At 37.5% G+C, this 18711-nt stretch overlaps 1 protein-coding gene, 2 long non-coding RNA genes and 2 pseudogenes across 3 annotated transcripts; 1 reads left to right on the plus strand and 4 right to left on the minus strand.

The window, feature by feature from the left end:
• Window positions 1-3098: 3098 nt before the first annotated feature.
• On the minus strand, window positions 3099-5733 carry LOC148933081 (G-type lectin S-receptor-like serine/threonine-protein kinase At2g19130 pseudogene; annotated as a pseudogene).
• A 1850-nt stretch (window positions 5734-7583) lies between these two features.
• Window positions 7584-9356, minus strand: LOC148933082 (F-box/kelch-repeat protein At3g23880-like). Its single transcript, XM_089062346.1, has 2 exons — window positions 9140-9356; window positions 7584-8869 (listed from the first exon to the last, which is right to left on the minus strand). Exon 2 carries the CDS (start codon window positions 8851-8853, stop codon window positions 7714-7716), a length of 1140 nt encoding a protein of 379 aa, XP_088918472.1. The 5' UTR covers window positions 8854-8869; window positions 9140-9356; the 3' UTR covers window positions 7584-7713.
• A 1042-nt stretch (window positions 9357-10398) lies between these two features.
• Window positions 10399-10980, minus strand: LOC148933083 (uncharacterized). The gene is made up of 3 exons (XR_016128976.1): window positions 10886-10980; window positions 10644-10781; window positions 10399-10561 (listed from the first exon to the last, which is right to left on the minus strand). It is a non-coding gene; the product is annotated as an uncharacterized LOC148933083 (long non-coding RNA).
• Window positions 10981-11997: 1017 nt separating this feature from the next.
• Window positions 11998-12468, plus strand: LOC148933084 (uncharacterized). Its single transcript, XR_016134354.1, has 2 exons — window positions 11998-12143; window positions 12230-12468. It is a non-coding gene; the product is annotated as an uncharacterized LOC148933084 (long non-coding RNA).
• A 1419-nt stretch (window positions 12469-13887) lies between these two features.
• LOC148933085 (uncharacterized) lies at window positions 13888-16100 on the minus strand (annotated as a pseudogene).
• Window positions 16101-18711: the final 2611 nt, after the last annotated feature.

An 18711-nucleotide genomic window follows, 5' to 3' on the forward strand; every position in this document is an offset into this window, starting at 1 on the left:
ATATAAAAAGATATTAAAATAACAGTGATTGGATATTTTGTTTTTAATCAGAAAAAGAAACGACTCAACTTAGTTGGGACATCCCAAAAAAAAAAATACTGCACTATTCAACTTTATTAGGATGGTGGAAGTACAAATTTTATTTTCTTATGATCATTTAACTCACTTTAACACAAGTTCTAAATATTTGTGCCCAAAAATAATTCTATAACTTAATTTCTAAATATTTGTGCCCAAAAATAATTCTATAACTTAATTTGGACAGAGAGAGTATAAAATTAATTCTTATGCATTGTTCAGTATAGTAGATAAAAATTGAGTAATTAACATTGAGACAATGGCAAGTATAATTAATTATGAGCCTGAGTATTTTATCAGAGCATTAAAGTAATTGGATGTTGGGCCATATCCGTTAATTGGGCTTTGGACAACGTTTCTAGTCAGCCTATTCCTAAGTTCTATGGTTTGGATTCGGCACATTCGAATGGACGAGCCACAGTTCGAAGCTAATCAGACCCATTAAAGTTGAATTTATCAGTCCAATTAAATACTATAGGGTGTTAGGATTGCTATTCCAGGATTAAATATGTAGTGTGTTTGATTCATGAAATTCAATCTCACAACTTAATCCTATATGGATAATCATAAGATAATTAATCCTATTATTGGTCGCTTCTTACCAGAATGGCGCATCTGGGCAGACAGTGCTTCCGCCAACGACTTTGGTTCGTCATCCAACATAAAAGTTATGAATTCGGGACCAAATGTTTTAGCAATTTTAAGTCTTTTACCACGTCTTGGTTCTGCATCCTCATGACTTGACCTCGTCCTTTTTGGAAAACTAGAACTAGTGGATTCATCCATCATTCTTTCACTAGAACGATCCTCCTGCTTTTTGCAAGGGTATACATTCTCAAAGAATATAGCATTTCTTGACTCAATTGTTGTTCCTTTAGCCACGCCAGACACAGCTGACCTATGGACTTGGAAACGATATGCACTACTATTAAATGCATGGCCAATAAAAATACAATCAACTGTTTTAGGGCCTATTGCAACTTGCTTCGGAGGTGGCACTTCTACCTTCGCTAAGCACCCCCACACTTTGAGGTATGAATACGAAGGTTTCTTGCCTTTCCACAACTCATAGGGAGTCACATCCCTACTTTTTAGTGGAATCTTATTCAGGATATAATTTGCCGTTAACACAGCCTCCCCCCACATGTTCTGGGGTAAACTTGAACTGATCAACAGAGCATTCATCATCTCTTTTAGTGTTCGATTTTTGCGTTCAGCAACACCATTTGACTGAGGAGAATATGGAGCCGTGGTTTGGTGAATTATACCACTTGCATGGCATAACTCTGCAAACGGCGCTACATACTCGCCACCTCTATCACTACGAACACACTTAATTCGACAATTAAGTTCATTTCCGGCTTCAGTTTTGAAGTCTTTAAACGCTTCAATTGTCTCATTTTTACTTCTTAATAAGTAAAGGTAACACTATCTTGTGCAATCCTCTATAAATGTGATGAAATACTTTTTACCACTTCTTGTTTGCACAAATTTCAAATCACATACGTCTGTGTGGATTAACTCAAAAGGTTTTGTACTTCGCTCTACCGAATGGAACGACAGTTTAGTCATTTTGGCTTCAACACACACTTCACATCTTTCTTGTGAGTTAAACTTATCAAATTTTAGTAAATTAAGATTTACTAATCTTTTTATAGCATTTAGATTTACATGTCCCAATCTATTATGCCATAAATCAGAACTCTCAAGCAAATAAGAGGATGTGTCATTTTCCTTATTGCTTATTCCTTTTCCACGGTGAATGACCATGACATTCAGCTCAAAAAGCCCATTCACTAGGTGACCTTCACCTATGAATTTTCCATTCTAGGTCAATATAACCTTTTCGCACTCAAATTCTAGTGAAAATCCATGATTTACTAGAAGTGAGCCTGACACTAAATTATTTCGGATGTCTAGGACATGCAGCACATCCTTGAGGGTAAGAACCTTTCCAGATCCTAATTTTAGGAACACATTACCGACACCAACCACCTCAGAAGAGGCTTGGTTTCCCATGCGTACTTTTCTACATCCAACAGATTTGTAAGTAGAAAAAACGCTTCTCTTGGAGCACACATGACATGTGGTACCCACATCAACAAACCATTCATTTGGATTATTACCATGGTCCACGTCGGAGACCATTGCGACCACCTCGTGATCTTTGTTGTTTATAACAATACGTTCAAATAATTTGCACAATATTGTCTCCAACAATAAGTACACAATTATATTGAACCATATGTGCATTAGTATATTCAACACCACATCCATCCCAATTATTACTACCAAGTCTAAATTGGTCTTGCTTGTCAAATGACAAACGATAAATACAATTCTCAAGAGAATAGATCTCAAGGAATTAACCACTTCATTGCGCATCAACATTGCGACTGTTTGTTGCTTCATTCCAGCTTTGAATTTCATGTTTCCTCCAACTTCGATTGGTATAATCCTGTCTTAGAAGAGTACACTAATTTGTCTTGCGATTGTTAGAAATTGTGGAATAAAATTCTCAAGCCGTTACAGGCGGTACTCTAACTATTACAATCGAAGGAAGATAATAACAATAAGTGGAATGAAAATTACAACGGAAATAATAAAACAACTGAACTATAAGTCGAGTCGAGGGAAGCCTTCTTTCCGCAAGACAAATTACGCCCCGGCTAGTGCTCACGGAATGGCGTATTGTCCCCAAAGATAAAACGACTTCCTCCTAGCGTGTAGAAGCACCTCAAACCCGCTAGGCACCGGCGAACTTGATGAAGTTCCGAGAATCGAGCTATGCAATGCTACTATGATGTAGAGAACTAGAGAGAAGAGAGAATGCTTTTTTGTTGGTGTCTTTCTCATCTCTCAAACCCACCTATTTATAGGATAGGAGAGACCACTTCAAAAGTCTTGCCATTAAGATACACCATAAATCAATGGAGGTTACAGGACATGAAAAGCCAAAAGACTTAGGCTACATGAAAGGCCAAAAGCCTCTCCTTATTTCACACGTTTTCAACAAGAATATGTTGAAGTTTGATCAGCTCAATCTGGAATCTAAGCTTTAATTAGATAACTGTTTCTCTAGATAGGTATGCATTGTGAATTGTGATTTTGTTGGATGTGAAATTGATGATGATGACAGTTACAAACACCGAAATTGGAGGCTAATCGAAGACAGTTTATTTCTGCAAACATACTATTGAATTGAATTACATATTGAAATTGCATTGAAAAATTGAAATATGTGAAGTAGAGAATTAATTTGGCGTTGTTGAGCTTTTCTGGGGAGGGGATTAGGCCATTAGGGCACACTTGATGTGGAGAAATCAGTGAAGAACATTGTGTTTTCTTGTTTTGCAGCTGTGAGAGCCGGTGGAATCGGAGGCGAGCTCACACCCAAAACTCCCTCAAGGATCTGCACAACCCGGCTCATTGACGGTCTCGTGTTTTCATCACGTTGAACGCACCAGCAAGCGACTTTGCATAGTGTCGACACCTCTTCTTCGTCCGCGTCCCTGTTCAGTAAAGGGTCTAGAAGACCAAGCATGTCGCCTCCATTCACGATCACACTTACAGCCAATGAAGGGAAGAAGTTGTTAGCAATATCATCATCCGTGTTTCACGAGCTCAAACAGCAACATCCCATAGCTGTAAACATCTGCTTTGGCTGTGATGGCGACTCCTGTTAACCACTCTGGTGCGAGGTAGCCTCGCATCATTGTGAGTGAATGATGCAGTCCCTGCACTCCTCCATCTATTCCCAGCGCGATCTGATACCTCGTTCCCCACCCCAAAACTTTAGACTCGTCGGCTTTGAAGAGATGCAGGTACTCATAGACTAACAACAACTGCTTCGCACCTTCACGACATAAACCAAGAAGCCTAACAAGATTCACGTGTTGGATCGTGCCAATGGCCCCGACTTCTGCCCTGAACTGCTTCTCGCCTTGGCTAACGCTCTCGAGTTTCTTCACAGCCACAACGGTTGAATCAGGTAACCAAAGCCCCCTCCACCCAACTTATCTGAGAAATTCTTAGTTGCATTCTGCAAATCTTTGTATTTGAAGGCAACTAAAGAACCCTCCACCACTTTATTAGTCCTGATACTTTGTCTCCGCCTCTTCCACAGTACAGCCACGACTGCTGACATGACGACCAACACCGCCACGGAACAACCCACCGCAGCGGCAATTTTAACACCCTTATCGCTCATTTGGCCTCGGAAAATTAAGGAAGTAGCAGAAAGTCTAATGTAGATACTTCTCCCACTGCTGTTTCCTTCACCAACCCATTGCAGATTCAAAATCCCTCCTTCCCAAAGCGAACATCCGCCTTAATCATATGCATAAGCCGTGCAAGAGCAATCACTTAAACAGCCTGATTCACAATCGCCTCTGCTCTCGACTCTCAACAGTCGAGAGCCCGGTCTCATCAGAAACTCATCTTTTGATTCTTTTCCCTCCCCACACACCAATCCATCCTCTCTCACACAACCACCAGAGGGCTCATTGCACACACCAAACTCACCTTCAAACCTATGCTTGATTCCCTCCAAACAACTACAGATTGGCAGTGAGGGCTCATTGCACACACCAAACTCCCCACAATATGCAGGAACTTCACACTGCATCGGCCTAAACCAATACCCGAGCCAGCCAGACTCTGTCCACACTTGCTGCTTCAACTGCCCCGTGACATCCAAGAACTGCCTTGCGATAAATGACGGATCGCGAATCATGAACGAGTAGCTCTCGTTCTCATTGTCAACGTACGTGAAGTGGTAGCCCGTCCTCATTTACGGCACTCCACTGAAAATCACACCATCCCAAGCTCCATAGCCCAATACTGCTCACTCTTCCTCCTCATTATATATTGGCTATTGTTTTGATCCATCTCCAATGTGAACAGTCCAGGAGCAGGATCCTCTGAGTTTCTCCATGATGTCAGAAATTGCTTCTTTTTAGTAATCTTGTTATACCCAAGTCTTGCACCAGGCATCCATATATGAGAAGGGTAATCAAAACTCTCCCATAAACCCGAGCCCACCCGTGTCTTAAAACCAAGTTCCCATAGTCAAGAAGCAAAACAGATGCAGAACTTGTTGAGTTGGTGCTTAAGCTAGTTGACCAGACCTCGATCTGGGATTCGTTTACGAGCACCAGATTACCTTGTGAAACCTTGAGTAAGGCAGAGTTCTTGTGTGAAATAAGAGCTTCTCTATTTGCAACCCAGACCACGGTTTTGTCAGTGATTTTTCTGTACCATATGCCTATGTAGTAGTGCTTGGAAGAGTTACCTGGAGAGAAGAACCCGAGCTCGAATTCGCCACCCGAGGAAATGATGGTTTGATCGCCGGAGAGAGTTTGGTTTGGTGAAAGGGTGTCAGATTCATGGGACAAAAATGGGGTGTTGATGAAACAGAGGATGATCAGAGCAAGAATCGCATTAGTATAAGCTCTCAAGAGAGAGAGAGAGAGAGTGGAGGACTTGAAGGGTGAAATTGTGGGAAAAGGAGATGTTAGAGCATCCGCAATGGGCGGCTAGCGACCGGCTAGCCGATTCGTTGCGCTGGCCGATCGGCTAGCCGAACCATTGGAGGCGGCGAGCGGTCATTCAGCGAGCCGATCGGCGTGGGCTGGCCGATGCGCTGGCCGGCATTGTAGCGGCCCGATCAGCGAGCGATCGGCCAGCGCCGTATTAATGTTTTTTTTTTAAACCTATATAAACGCGATTTTAGTTTCATTTTCATTTGCACCGCTTGTTTTAACGAGTTTTCTCTCTCTCTAACTTTCTGTACGAGAGCATCATTGAGCGATGAGTAACGCGGGTGGTAGCAGTGGTGGTAGTGGTGGGGATGCTGAGGAGTACGAACGGAGGATGAACGAGGCTATGAATGCCTACATGAACCGCGGGATGGAGCGGTACATGCGTATGGTGGAACAGCAGGCGATACCTCGCCCTCCACCGGTTGTCCACCGCCGAGCAGTGATTGATCGGGATCACGCCGCTGCACATCAGCGGTTGTACGACGACTACTTTTCGGAGAACCCGCGGTTTCCCGCACCCATGTTCCGGCGGCGATTTAGAATGCGCAGGGAGTTGTTTATGCGTATCGTTGGCGCTTTGGAGCACAATTATCTGTGTTTCCGCTTCAGACACGATGCGGTTGGCAGACCCGGCCACACCCCTATTCAAAAGTGCACGGCGGCAATCAGACAGTTGGCCTACGGAGGCGCGGCAGATATGTGGGATGAGTACCTTTACATCGGTGAGTCGAGTGCCCTGGAATGTCTGAAGAGATTCTGTGAGGGCGTGATAGAGATTTTCGGTGAGGAGTACCTTCGAAGCCCTAATGCCCAAGATTGTCAGGATCTGATGCAGATGCACGGGGAGAAGCATGGGTTCCCCGGGATGTAAGGCAGCATAGACTGTATGCATTGGGAGTAGAAGAACTGTCCGACTGCCTGGAAGGGGGCCTACACGACCGGCTACAAGTCAAAGAATCCCACGATTATCCTCGAGGCCGTAGCTGATTACCGGCTGTGGATCTAGCACGCGTATTTTGGGGTAGCCGGGTCGAACAACGACCTCAACGTCCTGAACTCGTCTCCCCTCTTCAACGAGAAGTGCCAGGGCGTCGGTCCAGCCGTCTCGTTTGTGGCCAACGGCAACCGGCATAATATGGGCTACTACTTGGCGGATGGGATATACCCTAGGTGGCCTGTCTTTGTGAAAACGATCAGGCACGCAAGTGATGAAAGGAAGGCCTACTTTGCGGAACGACAGGAGTCGGCGCGCAAGGACGTGGAGCGCGCATTTGGTGTGCTCCAGTCTCGATGGGCGGCAATTAAGGGTCCAACGCGTTTGTGGGACCCTAGATGCGTTTCCCAAATAATGTACGCCTGCATTATCCTGCACAACATGATCGTCGAAGACGAAGGCGTACAAATGAGTAGTTGGGGCAATGACGATGAAGCCGGTCCAAGCCACGGAACGGCCACCCCTAGCGTACGACGTGAGGTACCTCTCGATGAAGCCGGCCGCCTCAAGGAATTTGCCAACATGCGCCAAGTGGATGCTCATATTCAACTCCAAAAGGATATAATTGAAGAGTTGTGGGCACGGAGGACTGCACAACGATAGTTTTATTTCTTTATTTTAAATGTAATTTTTTTTAATCCATGTACCTTTTTAAATGCAATTAATGAAGTTTCCCGTATATGTCTCGTAAATTTAATTCTGTAATTCAATCGTAATTTTAATTCCGTAAATGTAGTATATTTTGAATTATTTTTTTGTGGCTGGCCTATGGCTGGCCTAAATCTGATGTGGCAGGTGGAATTTTTAGTGTTGCTTACGTGGCAGGGGAGAGAATGGCTGGCCTATTTAGCATTGCTGGCCTAATATCAAAGGTTCTTGTATTGCGGGGGCTCACTAAATTGATTGTGAAATTAGCCTTAATATCAAAGGTTCTTAATTCTTTAGCCAAATTTTGAATACAAAATACATCACGCCGAAGTATATATTGTGATACATTTGGATTGAATCTGAAAGAAATAGTACAAAATTCTACTATCACTAAAAAATAGTTTCTAATGAAACAAACTTACAAAAATCTATAAAAGTACAAAAATATTCCTAATAAAAACATAATGATCGAACATTGTGAATTCCCAATCTTTTGAGTGAAAAAAAGCTTGGGATGTAAATAGTGGTGCTAGGAAAGTAATAATAGTAATATTGATGAAGAAAACCGCATCCAGCACAAGCTTTGGTGTTTTTGGAGTAGATAAATAATCCACCATTGGCAGTAAAAAACAAGTCGTCATTCGTCAATACTTTGAGCGGAGTTGTATAGAATGTTGGTGGCTTGAAGTCATATTCCTTTATCCAAGAGCTTGCATCTCCATAGTTGTGCATCTTCCAAATTTTGGCAACATATCTAGGATATGATGTATCGCATAAACATAGGCGATCCTCTAAAATGTATAGGCGATATCCCAAATATAAGAAAGCCAAACGTTTATCCTCAGGATGAATCAAGATACGCGGATCAAGGGGTGGAAGAGGAAAACTGGTAAACAACTCTGTTTCAAGATCAAAGCAACAAACTAAAAAATTATTCTCTAAATCACAAGCAACCCAGTGAATGTTTCCGTTAAAAAATATAGCATAATCAAATGATGGTCTAAGTGTAACTGAGTCCCACAATTGCATTATTGTAGGCAATCTAGTTGTCAGTGGTGCTGGGATCCTTCTCCACGAAGAGTCAGATTCTCCTCCTAGAGTGTACACATGAGAAAACCTAGATTCATCAATGCACAATATCTTATATTGTCCACTTAATTTGCTCACTCCAAATCCATAAAGACACCTCCGATTAGGTAGAGGAGGAAGCTCAGTATATTCACAAGTCATTGGGTTGACTACGAAAAGAGCATCAAGATTATCATCTAATCCATCCCACAACAAAAGCAAACCATTAACTGAACTAATTACCAAACGATGGTGAGGAGGAGTTGAAGGGGGACAGTAGAATCGGAAAAGTGGCTGGCCGTCCTCATCAGCGACTCCATACCCTGTCTTGTCAGGATTAACAAAGGCCATCAATTGTTTTGGAGTCCCAAACTGATCCTCTTCTATTAGATTGCGCCATGACTTACAAACACACCTGCACCTCATAAGGCATCTGATCGGGAGTCTCATAAGGATCTCTCCCCATATTTCTTGCGCTATCCATATTTCTTGCAAACCTTTCTTGGAAGGATCCCTCTCCATATTACTTTGACGGCAGCTTAAGAAAAGTAAGAATAAATTAGGGATAGGAACAAGATAGCTTCGTACATATTTATAGATATTCTTGTATCAAATCCTAATGGGACATGGAAATAAATTAAATCAGGAATATAATTAAGGAAGATAAAATTCATACATATTTATAGATATTCTTATATAAATAAATTAAATCAGGAGTATAATTAAGGAAAATAAAATTCACATCAAATCCTAACAACCTAAGGAGAAGAACGTGGGCCGAGCAAACAATTCATGTAATGTAACTAACCTTCGATTCTTCGCCGCCGGAGATCAGATTAGAGGAGTCAAGGCGCCGCCGATCAGCCTTGAAAACGACGACGGAGGGATCAGAAGCTGAACTCAGATATCGGAGGGAGTCAAGGCGCCGCCGATCAGAAGCCTTGAAAATGGCGTGGCGTTGGCGATGCCGATGGAGAGGAGTGAATGTGAGGGCCCTAGCCCCCAAATTCAAGAAAAGAAAGGAATTTTAATTTTTCATTTTAGTAACTTTAAATAGGTCGGGTTGTGTTAATGGGCAGTGTATATCAGAATATTCTGTTATATAAACCATTCGAATACTTAAATCAAATACGAAAAGTCGTGTAAGTAGGCCCGGAAATTTATTCCGCGGGTTTTGGGTATGCCCGATCCCGACACATTACCAGATGTGTTTTGGGTACCCAAAACCCGAAATTATGAGTTCGGGTATGGGTTTGGATAGTTAATGTTAGGATTTTTCGGGTTTCGGGTGTCCAAAATTCGTATTAGGGTACCCGACTAATACACGATTAATTATATATTTGTGATAATTATTTTTATTTAGTATAGCCTATGGCCCGTAGGGTAAATCTAGAATAAATTTATTTAATCATATGTAGATTTACGCCAAAAATTTCTTTATTTTAAAATTAAGTGGTGTATATTTGTCTAATATCAATTATATATATATATATATATATATATTTATATATATATATATATATAAAAGGATGTGATCATATCATAACCCATATTTATGGTGATAACCTAATAACCCTAATTTTATGGGCGAAAAATATCATTTTATGGAATGAAAGTATCATTTTGAAAAAATATCATTTTATCGTGTATAAATATCATTTTATCGTGTATAAATATTATTTTATCATCCTTTAATATAATATATATTCAGTACATAAATATATTAATACAATAGTTTAATTTATTCATTCAATTTAAATCAAATTATTGATAAGTTTTGTGGACTAATGTATAATTTAAATAAGTATGCAAGTATAATTGAAAAGGTATAAAAATAAGTGAATATAGAATATTCGTTTAGATTTGAATTTAGTTTTGCGTAAAATTACTTTTATAGTAAATATATACCTAATTAACAATGAGTTTTAGTTTAGTATAAATAATTGGAGGGGATCTTAAATTATTTAGTAAATTAATGCAGGGTAATTAAAATCATAAAAAAATCACGACATAATCAATATTTTACTCCAATATAAACATATAACGGCTCAAAAATTTATGAATTTGGAGACAACATTAAAAACACCATAGAAGGGTTACCAAATCAATATAACTGCCCTCATTTACAAGGGAATTTTTATCTAAGCAGCACACACACAGACGCCCTGAGAGCATACTCTTCTACCTTTTACGCATACTGGGCAATCTTCATTAACTTCGCATACCTTAACTGAATAACACACGAAAAATTATTAAATTTTGTAATAAACATACACATTAAATAATATTAAAAGATTAGTTGTTGAATTTACAATCAATCTTCACATTTTCTTGCAATCTGCAGCGGCATTCGTTATCACTACAAACCACTTTTTGGTTCAGCTTTCCACAAATAGGAGCTAGAGAGTCGCAATGTTTATCGGATTGACAAGACCGTGCTGATGTGCTTGCTACATTTATTTATAAAATAAAATAAAAATAATGAATAGAGATAAGCTATAAACGGAAAAATAGATTTTGAACATAATTTTGATGTTAGAGAAGAGATACTAACCCATGACAATCAACAAAATGGTGACCAACAAAATTGATTTTTGATTAACCATGATATTAGCTCCTTGAAGTGTCTGATATACAATTATCTTTTTTGTTCTGTTGTAGTGAAGATTGAAAGCTTACGACGACTATTTATATAGTAAGAGTACTACTATGTTTTTATAGAAATTAAAAAGAATATTTTGAATACTATTCACAATCTGATTTCGTCATTAATATATATATATATTGGAAAATCGTTTCCACAGTATCTATAGTGATGTTACTATTAATGACAAATACCCCCATATTTTATTTGTAGTGATATATATTAATGAATACTTCCCTTGATACATAATTTTGACATTATTTACTCTATTTCTAGTAAAAATCGGTGAATTTGAATTTGAATTAATTATGGTAGGATATTAAATTGGGGGTAATTACACCTTACATACAAAATGTTTCACAAATGTTTCGATTGAGTACAAAATGTTTTAAGTTAACAAATATTATACAAAAAGTTTTATTAGTGTTACGAATTACTATATTCCGTCTAAAAGTCACTAACATCGTTATTTTTTTTTATTTTTCATCCTTTCGATTCTAAAATTAGCTACAAATATTAGCTGAAAGTTAAATGTGAATTCATTGTTTAATAAAATGCCCATATGGCAATGCATAAAGTATTATTTAGAGAAATAATATCATGTTTTTTAGGGCATAATTTTGGAGAAAAATAAGAAAAAATAATAGTGTTAGTGATTTTAGATGAAATATATTAATTCGTAACACTAATCAAACCTTTTATATCATATTTATTAACTTAAAACATTTTGAACTCAATTGAAACATTGGTGAAACATTTTGTACATAGAATGTAATTACCCGTACTAAATTGATAAATGCACCAACAATGATCATCACGAGGCCATAAACCAAAAGTCCACAACATATCTTTTATCTAAAATTAAATAGAGAAAAAAATAATACAGTAATATTTACTCCCTATTTAGTAATTAAAAAATGGGTCTTCTGCAGTGATGGGGTGAGATTATTCCTAGAAGCCCAACAAGGTAGAAATGGCCCAATGTATAAATACTTTAAAAACAATCCGTTTCGCCCATTCTGAAACCCTAACCCTAATTGGAGGAGAGAGAGGCTCCTCCTTCTCTCTACCTCCTTTACCACTCCGCCTCTCTCTCTTTCTCTCTCGGTTTCATGCCGCCGCCGCCGCCGCCGTCCTCCTCCTCCCTCTGCCCTCTCCGTCGTCGCCGGTAAGATGTCTTTGTCTTTCTCTTTCTATTTAAGATTTCTTAAGTATTTTCTTTTCAACTCATATTTTTGGTGTTCGAACTTTCAGAACGGTAGATCGGAGCTAGTTACTGTAATGGTTAATTAGTAGGTAATTTTTCTGTAATAGTAAGTAGGTAATTTTTCTGTAATAGTAAGTTAAGTAGGTAATTATCTGTAATAGTTAATTAGTAGGTAATTTTTCTGTAATAGTAAGTTAAGTACCCCCTAATCCCCCCTTATTTACTGTCTTTACTTTATGTTTGAATAGTATGACTACACAATGCGATGAATCCGGTTCAAACCTTATTTTCCTTTTTTTTGCAATTTTTATCAACTATCGGTGAATATAATTCTTGCAAAATGAAAATTTTAGCAAAAGTATATTTTCCAATACTACAAATTTTTCAAAAAGTAATCTACAATCTCAACGCTATGCTCTCGTTCTTGCATAAGTTGTACTAACTAATCAGTGGCGGATCTTGGTTTCGATTTGGGGTACAATAAATGACTATATTAATTTGGAGCTTCAGACTCGATTAATTATCTTTCCAATACAAAAAAAAAGCTTCATTATTGTCTGGCTAAATGACTTCCACCGCCTAAAATGAAAATTCTTTTATTTATATAATAGGGATAATTTATTTAAACTTTGGCAGGTTTTGTTATTTTTAATGATAAAATATCCTTAGGCATAGTATTTTAAAAAGTATAAAAATTAAATGTATTAAATTAAAAGAGAATTAAAAATTCTTATTAAAAATTTAAATGCATTACAAAAAGAAATTTAAAATTACAAAATATTAACGAAAGCTTGAGAATAGTGAAAGTATAAGAAAATTAAATATATAAGTAGAATATTAAAAAATGTTTTATAAGAAAATGTCCAAGGCGTCACTATTATAAAAGGTAAAAAATGTAGTAGTACTGTATCAACTATCAAAAGCAGAACAGAAAATTGTGAAATGCCCCCTCACAAGCGTAGCAGGCCATCTACTATTTAGTATTGTTGGAACAATTTGGGGTTACAGATGTCCCCTTGTTTCCACGTAGATCCGCCACTGTAACTAATACTCTTTCGGTAAGCTTCCCTTGTAGCTTAAGTGGATCTTTCTGGTACAGAGTTTTTAAGGAAATGTTTAATGTGTTAAGTGAATGGATTTTAAAATAGATAAAGTAATCGATGTTTTTAAATTAAAATGTCCTTTTGTTACTCTAATTAATAAACATCCATTATTACACTTAGTATGCTTAATAATTTCAATTAAAAAATCACTCAATTCCCACCCTTTCTATATCTTATTTCGGACCTTTCTCTTTCTCCACCCTTCTTCTCCTCCATGAGTGACGGTAGAAAATCCGGCGGCTGGAATAGGTATCAATTAGGATCGAGGCCTCAATATCAATATCGGCTTTTTGTCTAAGATAAAAATTGAAATGAAATATTAAAGTATTTGACGGTGATGAATGCAGATGGAGATGGATGCTTATCAGTAAATAGTCTGCACATTTTGTATATGTATGTGAATCGTTGTATATGAATACAATGGACAGTTGATTAGCTCCGGCGAGTTCCCGGTGTGGTGTAATTCCTCTGTAATTCCGATCAATTTATCGCATCTTTCCTATCAAATACAATTTCAGTTTTGCACATCAAATGTGGTATTTCACAATCACTATGGTAACAATAATAAAATACTACTAATACTATTGATTAATTCAATTGAATTATACTAAATACAATGTTACAAGAACAATTATAAATATGAGTCCACCAGGCGCGTAAAGAGAACCTCCTCCTTGGTGTGGCGCGTTAAGAGTACCCCCTCCTTTGTAATATGTTGCTAGCCATCCTTCAATAATTTGAAGCTCCGTTTTCCGTTGCTTGACTAGCCATTGACTAGCCATTCGGGATCGTGTTTTGAGGCCGGAGCTAAGTCCACACAATGCGAACCTGCATAAAAATATTGATTAAATTTGATTTCTATCCGTAATGATAAAGTTGATATACATTAATTATCTATATAGACTTACCATTAAGCGAAGTGATGGCAACAATGCTTTCGTTTATATCTTCCAACACCCTATTAGTTATTACCACAAGTCAAATAATGAATATAAAATTGAGAAAAGTTCAATGTAGGGAGTGTCACTTACCCTGCGCTGCTGTATGGATCTTGTAGGCCATTTGAGAAGATTATATTGCTTCCAAAGTTCTTTAAAATCGATTTAATTTGCTGCACCATATAGTATCAATTTGAGTATGAAATACTTAAAAAAACAAATTCAAAAAATCAGTGAAATATACTAACGTGGCCTCCGTAGTACAATGTGATCCAATGTGGTCGAGGTCGAACACCATAAGCATTCTCACACCCTTGGGAGAATTTCTCTAGGTCGAAAGGCGAAACTTGGAACATCGTGTCGTTTTCTCCAATTCCGATCGGCATCGCCATTTCACTGCATGTCTACAAAAGCATACTCCTATGTAATTTAAAACTAAATACTTATATATATACTGACTTCAAACATAATAGTACCTAAGTATTTAAATGAAACTGAAGATGGATCACCTGCCAACCCCATCCCATAGCTACTTCCGTATCAAATTCTGATGGACTATTCGAATATGTGCCGTAGCACAAATAATCTCCCACGTATGCGACAGTACCGGCGAAAATTCGGCCAATTACATCAATTCCAGTGGGAGCGCCATCGATGGCTTGGCAGATCCTTCTCACATTTTCACGCGGGTAGTTATACTGGGCCGCTGTCGCGTAGTTGTGGATCAAAAATTGCTTTAACTCGTCAGCACTGTTTAATTGCCTGAAACGAAACATTTTTATTAAGTACTTTGAACATTAATTCAGTAATATCTATACATTGCTAGTATTTATTTATGAGAATAAGTAAGTTACGAGCAAGTCTTGAATCTTAGGCTAAGATTGGCAAGGCCTCCTGGCATTGAAGCAACAGAGTCAATTTCATCCCATGATCTCCGTATAGCTTCGTAACAGCTCTCACTAGTGTCCTACATCAACCAACACAACAAACTAAAATTAATAAATGAAATACTTTGTAAAAATAGTAAATAGAAAAAAAAAAAACTATGATACCTTAAAGTCCTTGGTGACAACGGAGAAATATCCATTTTCTACCATGTCGTCGAAGTAGAGAACGGGAGCTGACGAAGCTAGAGCACCGAGGGCTAAGTGTGGGTATTTGAGACGAAACCACGAGGCTAACACTGAAAAAAAAAATCGAAATCAGTTTATTATCACCTAACAATTTAATAAATAGAATCATGGAGTATTACTTACTTCCACCGTATGATCCTCCGACGACGATAACCGGAGAATCGTGCGCCATGAACGTCTCCTTCACGCTCAGCAGGATCTCCGCGTAGTCGGCTAGCGCTTGAGCCGAATTGAAATAGCCTCGGGTGGTCTCGTTCTGCAGCGCCTCCTTCATCGTTCCGAACGGGACCGATTCTCCATAAAATCGATGCTAATTAACGTACAAACATTCATTAGTAAGGTGCATGCATGAGTTAAGACAAGGAATGAACATATTAATTAATTTACCTCTATGAAGACGGAGAGGGCCTTGAAGTGGGGAGCATTGTCGTTGATGATGCCGATCGAGTTGACGGCGGCGGCTACCATCGGATGCTCCGCGCCTAGGTATGCGAAGATGGGTCGGCTCGAGTTCGGGCCGCCCCAATGCCTTGCGTTCACGACGTACTTTTGAGAGAACGTCGTGTAGCTCGACCGCGCATAGTTGAAGTGGTCGAGGGTTTGTGTGTAGAAGTAGGTCTCGAAACCATCTTCTAGTGAACTCACACTCTCTCCTAAGGGTGGAGAGAGTGTAGGGATATAACTAGAGAGTGTGGTTTCCACAAAGAAGAAGAAAACGAGATTGAGAGTGAAGAAGGAATTCATGGATGTTAATTTGTGAAGAAGAGAAGAAGAAGAACGGATTTGTGAAGAAGAATGGTTTTGTGAAGAAGAATGGACACATAAATTATATATTAGAGAGAGAGAGATTGAGGGATTAATAAATTAAATCAATTTCTTAAACATAAATTTAATCTTTTTCAAAATTAGATGTGTAAACCTAGGAAGAAATCTATGTATTCTCTTCCATACATAGTAAGTATTCTCATGTTCAACAACAAGCCACCTTGAAAAAATTAAAGCTCATCGGTCAAACAAATATTGAGCTAGATAGCATGTGACAAATTATGTGGATTTCAAGTTTAACTTCAAGATTTACAAATTAATTGCATATATAGTTTCTTTTCAAGGACATATTTTAGTTCCTATATAATCTTCTTCTTTCTTTGGAGATGTCTAAAATTTTATTAATTGTTTTTTTTTTTCATAATTACATGAAATCTTCTTGTAAATCTTAAAGTAGAACTTGAAATGCACATAATTTGTCACATGCCATCTAGCTCAATATTTGTTTGACCAACGTGCTTTAATTTTTTCAAGGTGGCTTGTTGTGTAACGTGAGAATAATTACCATGTATGGAAGAGAATACATAGATCATCTAATTTTGAAAAAGATTAAATTTATGTGGAAGAAGTTGATTTAGTTTATTAATAAAAAAGGATGGATACAAAAATGGGTACGATTTTTTTGGTACTATATAGTTATACGTGTGCCATTTCTACTTTGTTGGGCTTCAAGTAATAATCTCACCCCATCTGCGCTGAAGACCCAATTGTAATTTTCTAATTACTAAATAAATGTTAATTTTTATCTTTATTTAATTTTAGATAAAGAGATGTTGTGGTGTATTGCCTCGTGATGATCCATTGTTGCTGCATTTATCAATTTAGTATCCTACCATAATTAATTCATATTCACTGAGTTTTACTAGAAATAGAGTAAACAATGTCAAATTTATGTATCGTGGGAAGTAGTCATTAATATATATCACTACAAATAAAATATGGGGTTATTTGTCATTAATAGTAATATCACTATAGATACTGTGGAAACAATGTTCCTACCTATATATATATATATATATATATATATATATATATAAGAGAAGGGACATGCCGAACTTTCAATAGTTTTATTTCCTATATCACTAAGCATTTCAAGAGATCTAAGATGCTTGCTACTATCTTTTGCACAAGTGACAGTAAGCTACCTGAACCTCTGTTTTGGAATGGATAGTCAAATATCGTGTCTTCGGACGAGACAGAGCATCCTGTGGTAAAATAAGTACTCCCTCCGCCCCACAAAAGTTGTCACACTTGTGGGACGGCACGAGATTTTAGAAAGTTTTATTTTGTGTGTTAGGTGGAGAGAGAAAAAATAATACAATTAAAGTTGTAAAAATGAAATAATTAATACAATTAATAATAGAGTGAACTACATAATCTTTCACTTTCGCATATAAATGGTACCTGATCTTTCTATGAAATAGAAGACACAATCATTGAACATGGTTTGTAAGATTAGTGATATCGTAACACCTTTCTCTTTGTATGGATTATGCTTGCAAATTGCATTAATCACTAATAGTTGTTGACATACTTGACACTAGCTAGACATACTGAAATGAATATCACCGCCCATATCAAATGATGAATTTGTCATTGTAAATAGTAATACTAACATGGTGTGCTTGAATTGGTAGATGCGGACATTTAAAGTATATTTAACGGGTCAATATAGTGTTTTATTTGTTGGTTAAGTTTTCTGTGCGGCCCGTTTAATGGACAAGGACCAATTAAACTAAGGCTGAAAATGATTATTTTATTATCATGAAAAACTCATTGATAATAATATGCACAACTCAGATTGGGAAAAGGAATCCCCACCACTTTCTTCACCTTAACAAGTACAAATGCACCTTTTTTTAAATTTAATTAATTATTTTGAGGCGTTAATTAATGAGTTATCTTTAACTTTTCTTACGTGAATTCATGTAGCCAAAAGAACAGCCTGAAGGCAAATCATCGTTGGGCGAAAATGTCCCACAGTCAGAAAACAGCTCTGCCACCACAGCCACAACCACAACCACTCCGCAAAAGATTGAGTTAAAAAAAAACTTGATTACCGAGCAGGTGCGGACACAAAAAAAATTATACTCCGTCCCCTAAATATAGAATCTCTTTTCTTTTTGGTAAGCCATCTAAAAATAGAAGTCTATTTTTAGAAAATTTTCTTCTCTCTTATGAGGTGAAACTCATTTTTCATAAATTACTCACTTTTCTTATAACATTTACTTTATCAATTTTGCATTAAAACTTATGTCATTTCTAAAGTTTATAATTTTCAATTATGGAGGGAGTAGGCCTGTTTTTAAAATTTTACTTAAAAATAATTTTTATGTTCAGATCATTTTTTTAAACTTTTACATAATAATTACTTGTATATATAAAAAATTTAAAAAGGAAATAATTAAAAATACAAGGTTGGTAAGGACTAAAGTCCCTTCTTTTTGTCCGCTTATACTGCGCAGCACCAATCTGCGGGAAAATAGCGAGGAGTACTTGTGTAATTAAGCAAAATAACGAGCACCTTTTT

Source organism: Salvia hispanica, chromosome 1, assembly GCF_029641045.1.
Source record: "Salvia hispanica isolate PSC_SH4W2 chromosome 1, Shi_PSC_v1, whole genome shotgun sequence".
NCBI classification, from domain to species: Eukaryota; Viridiplantae; Streptophyta; class Magnoliopsida; order Lamiales; family Lamiaceae; genus Salvia; species Salvia hispanica.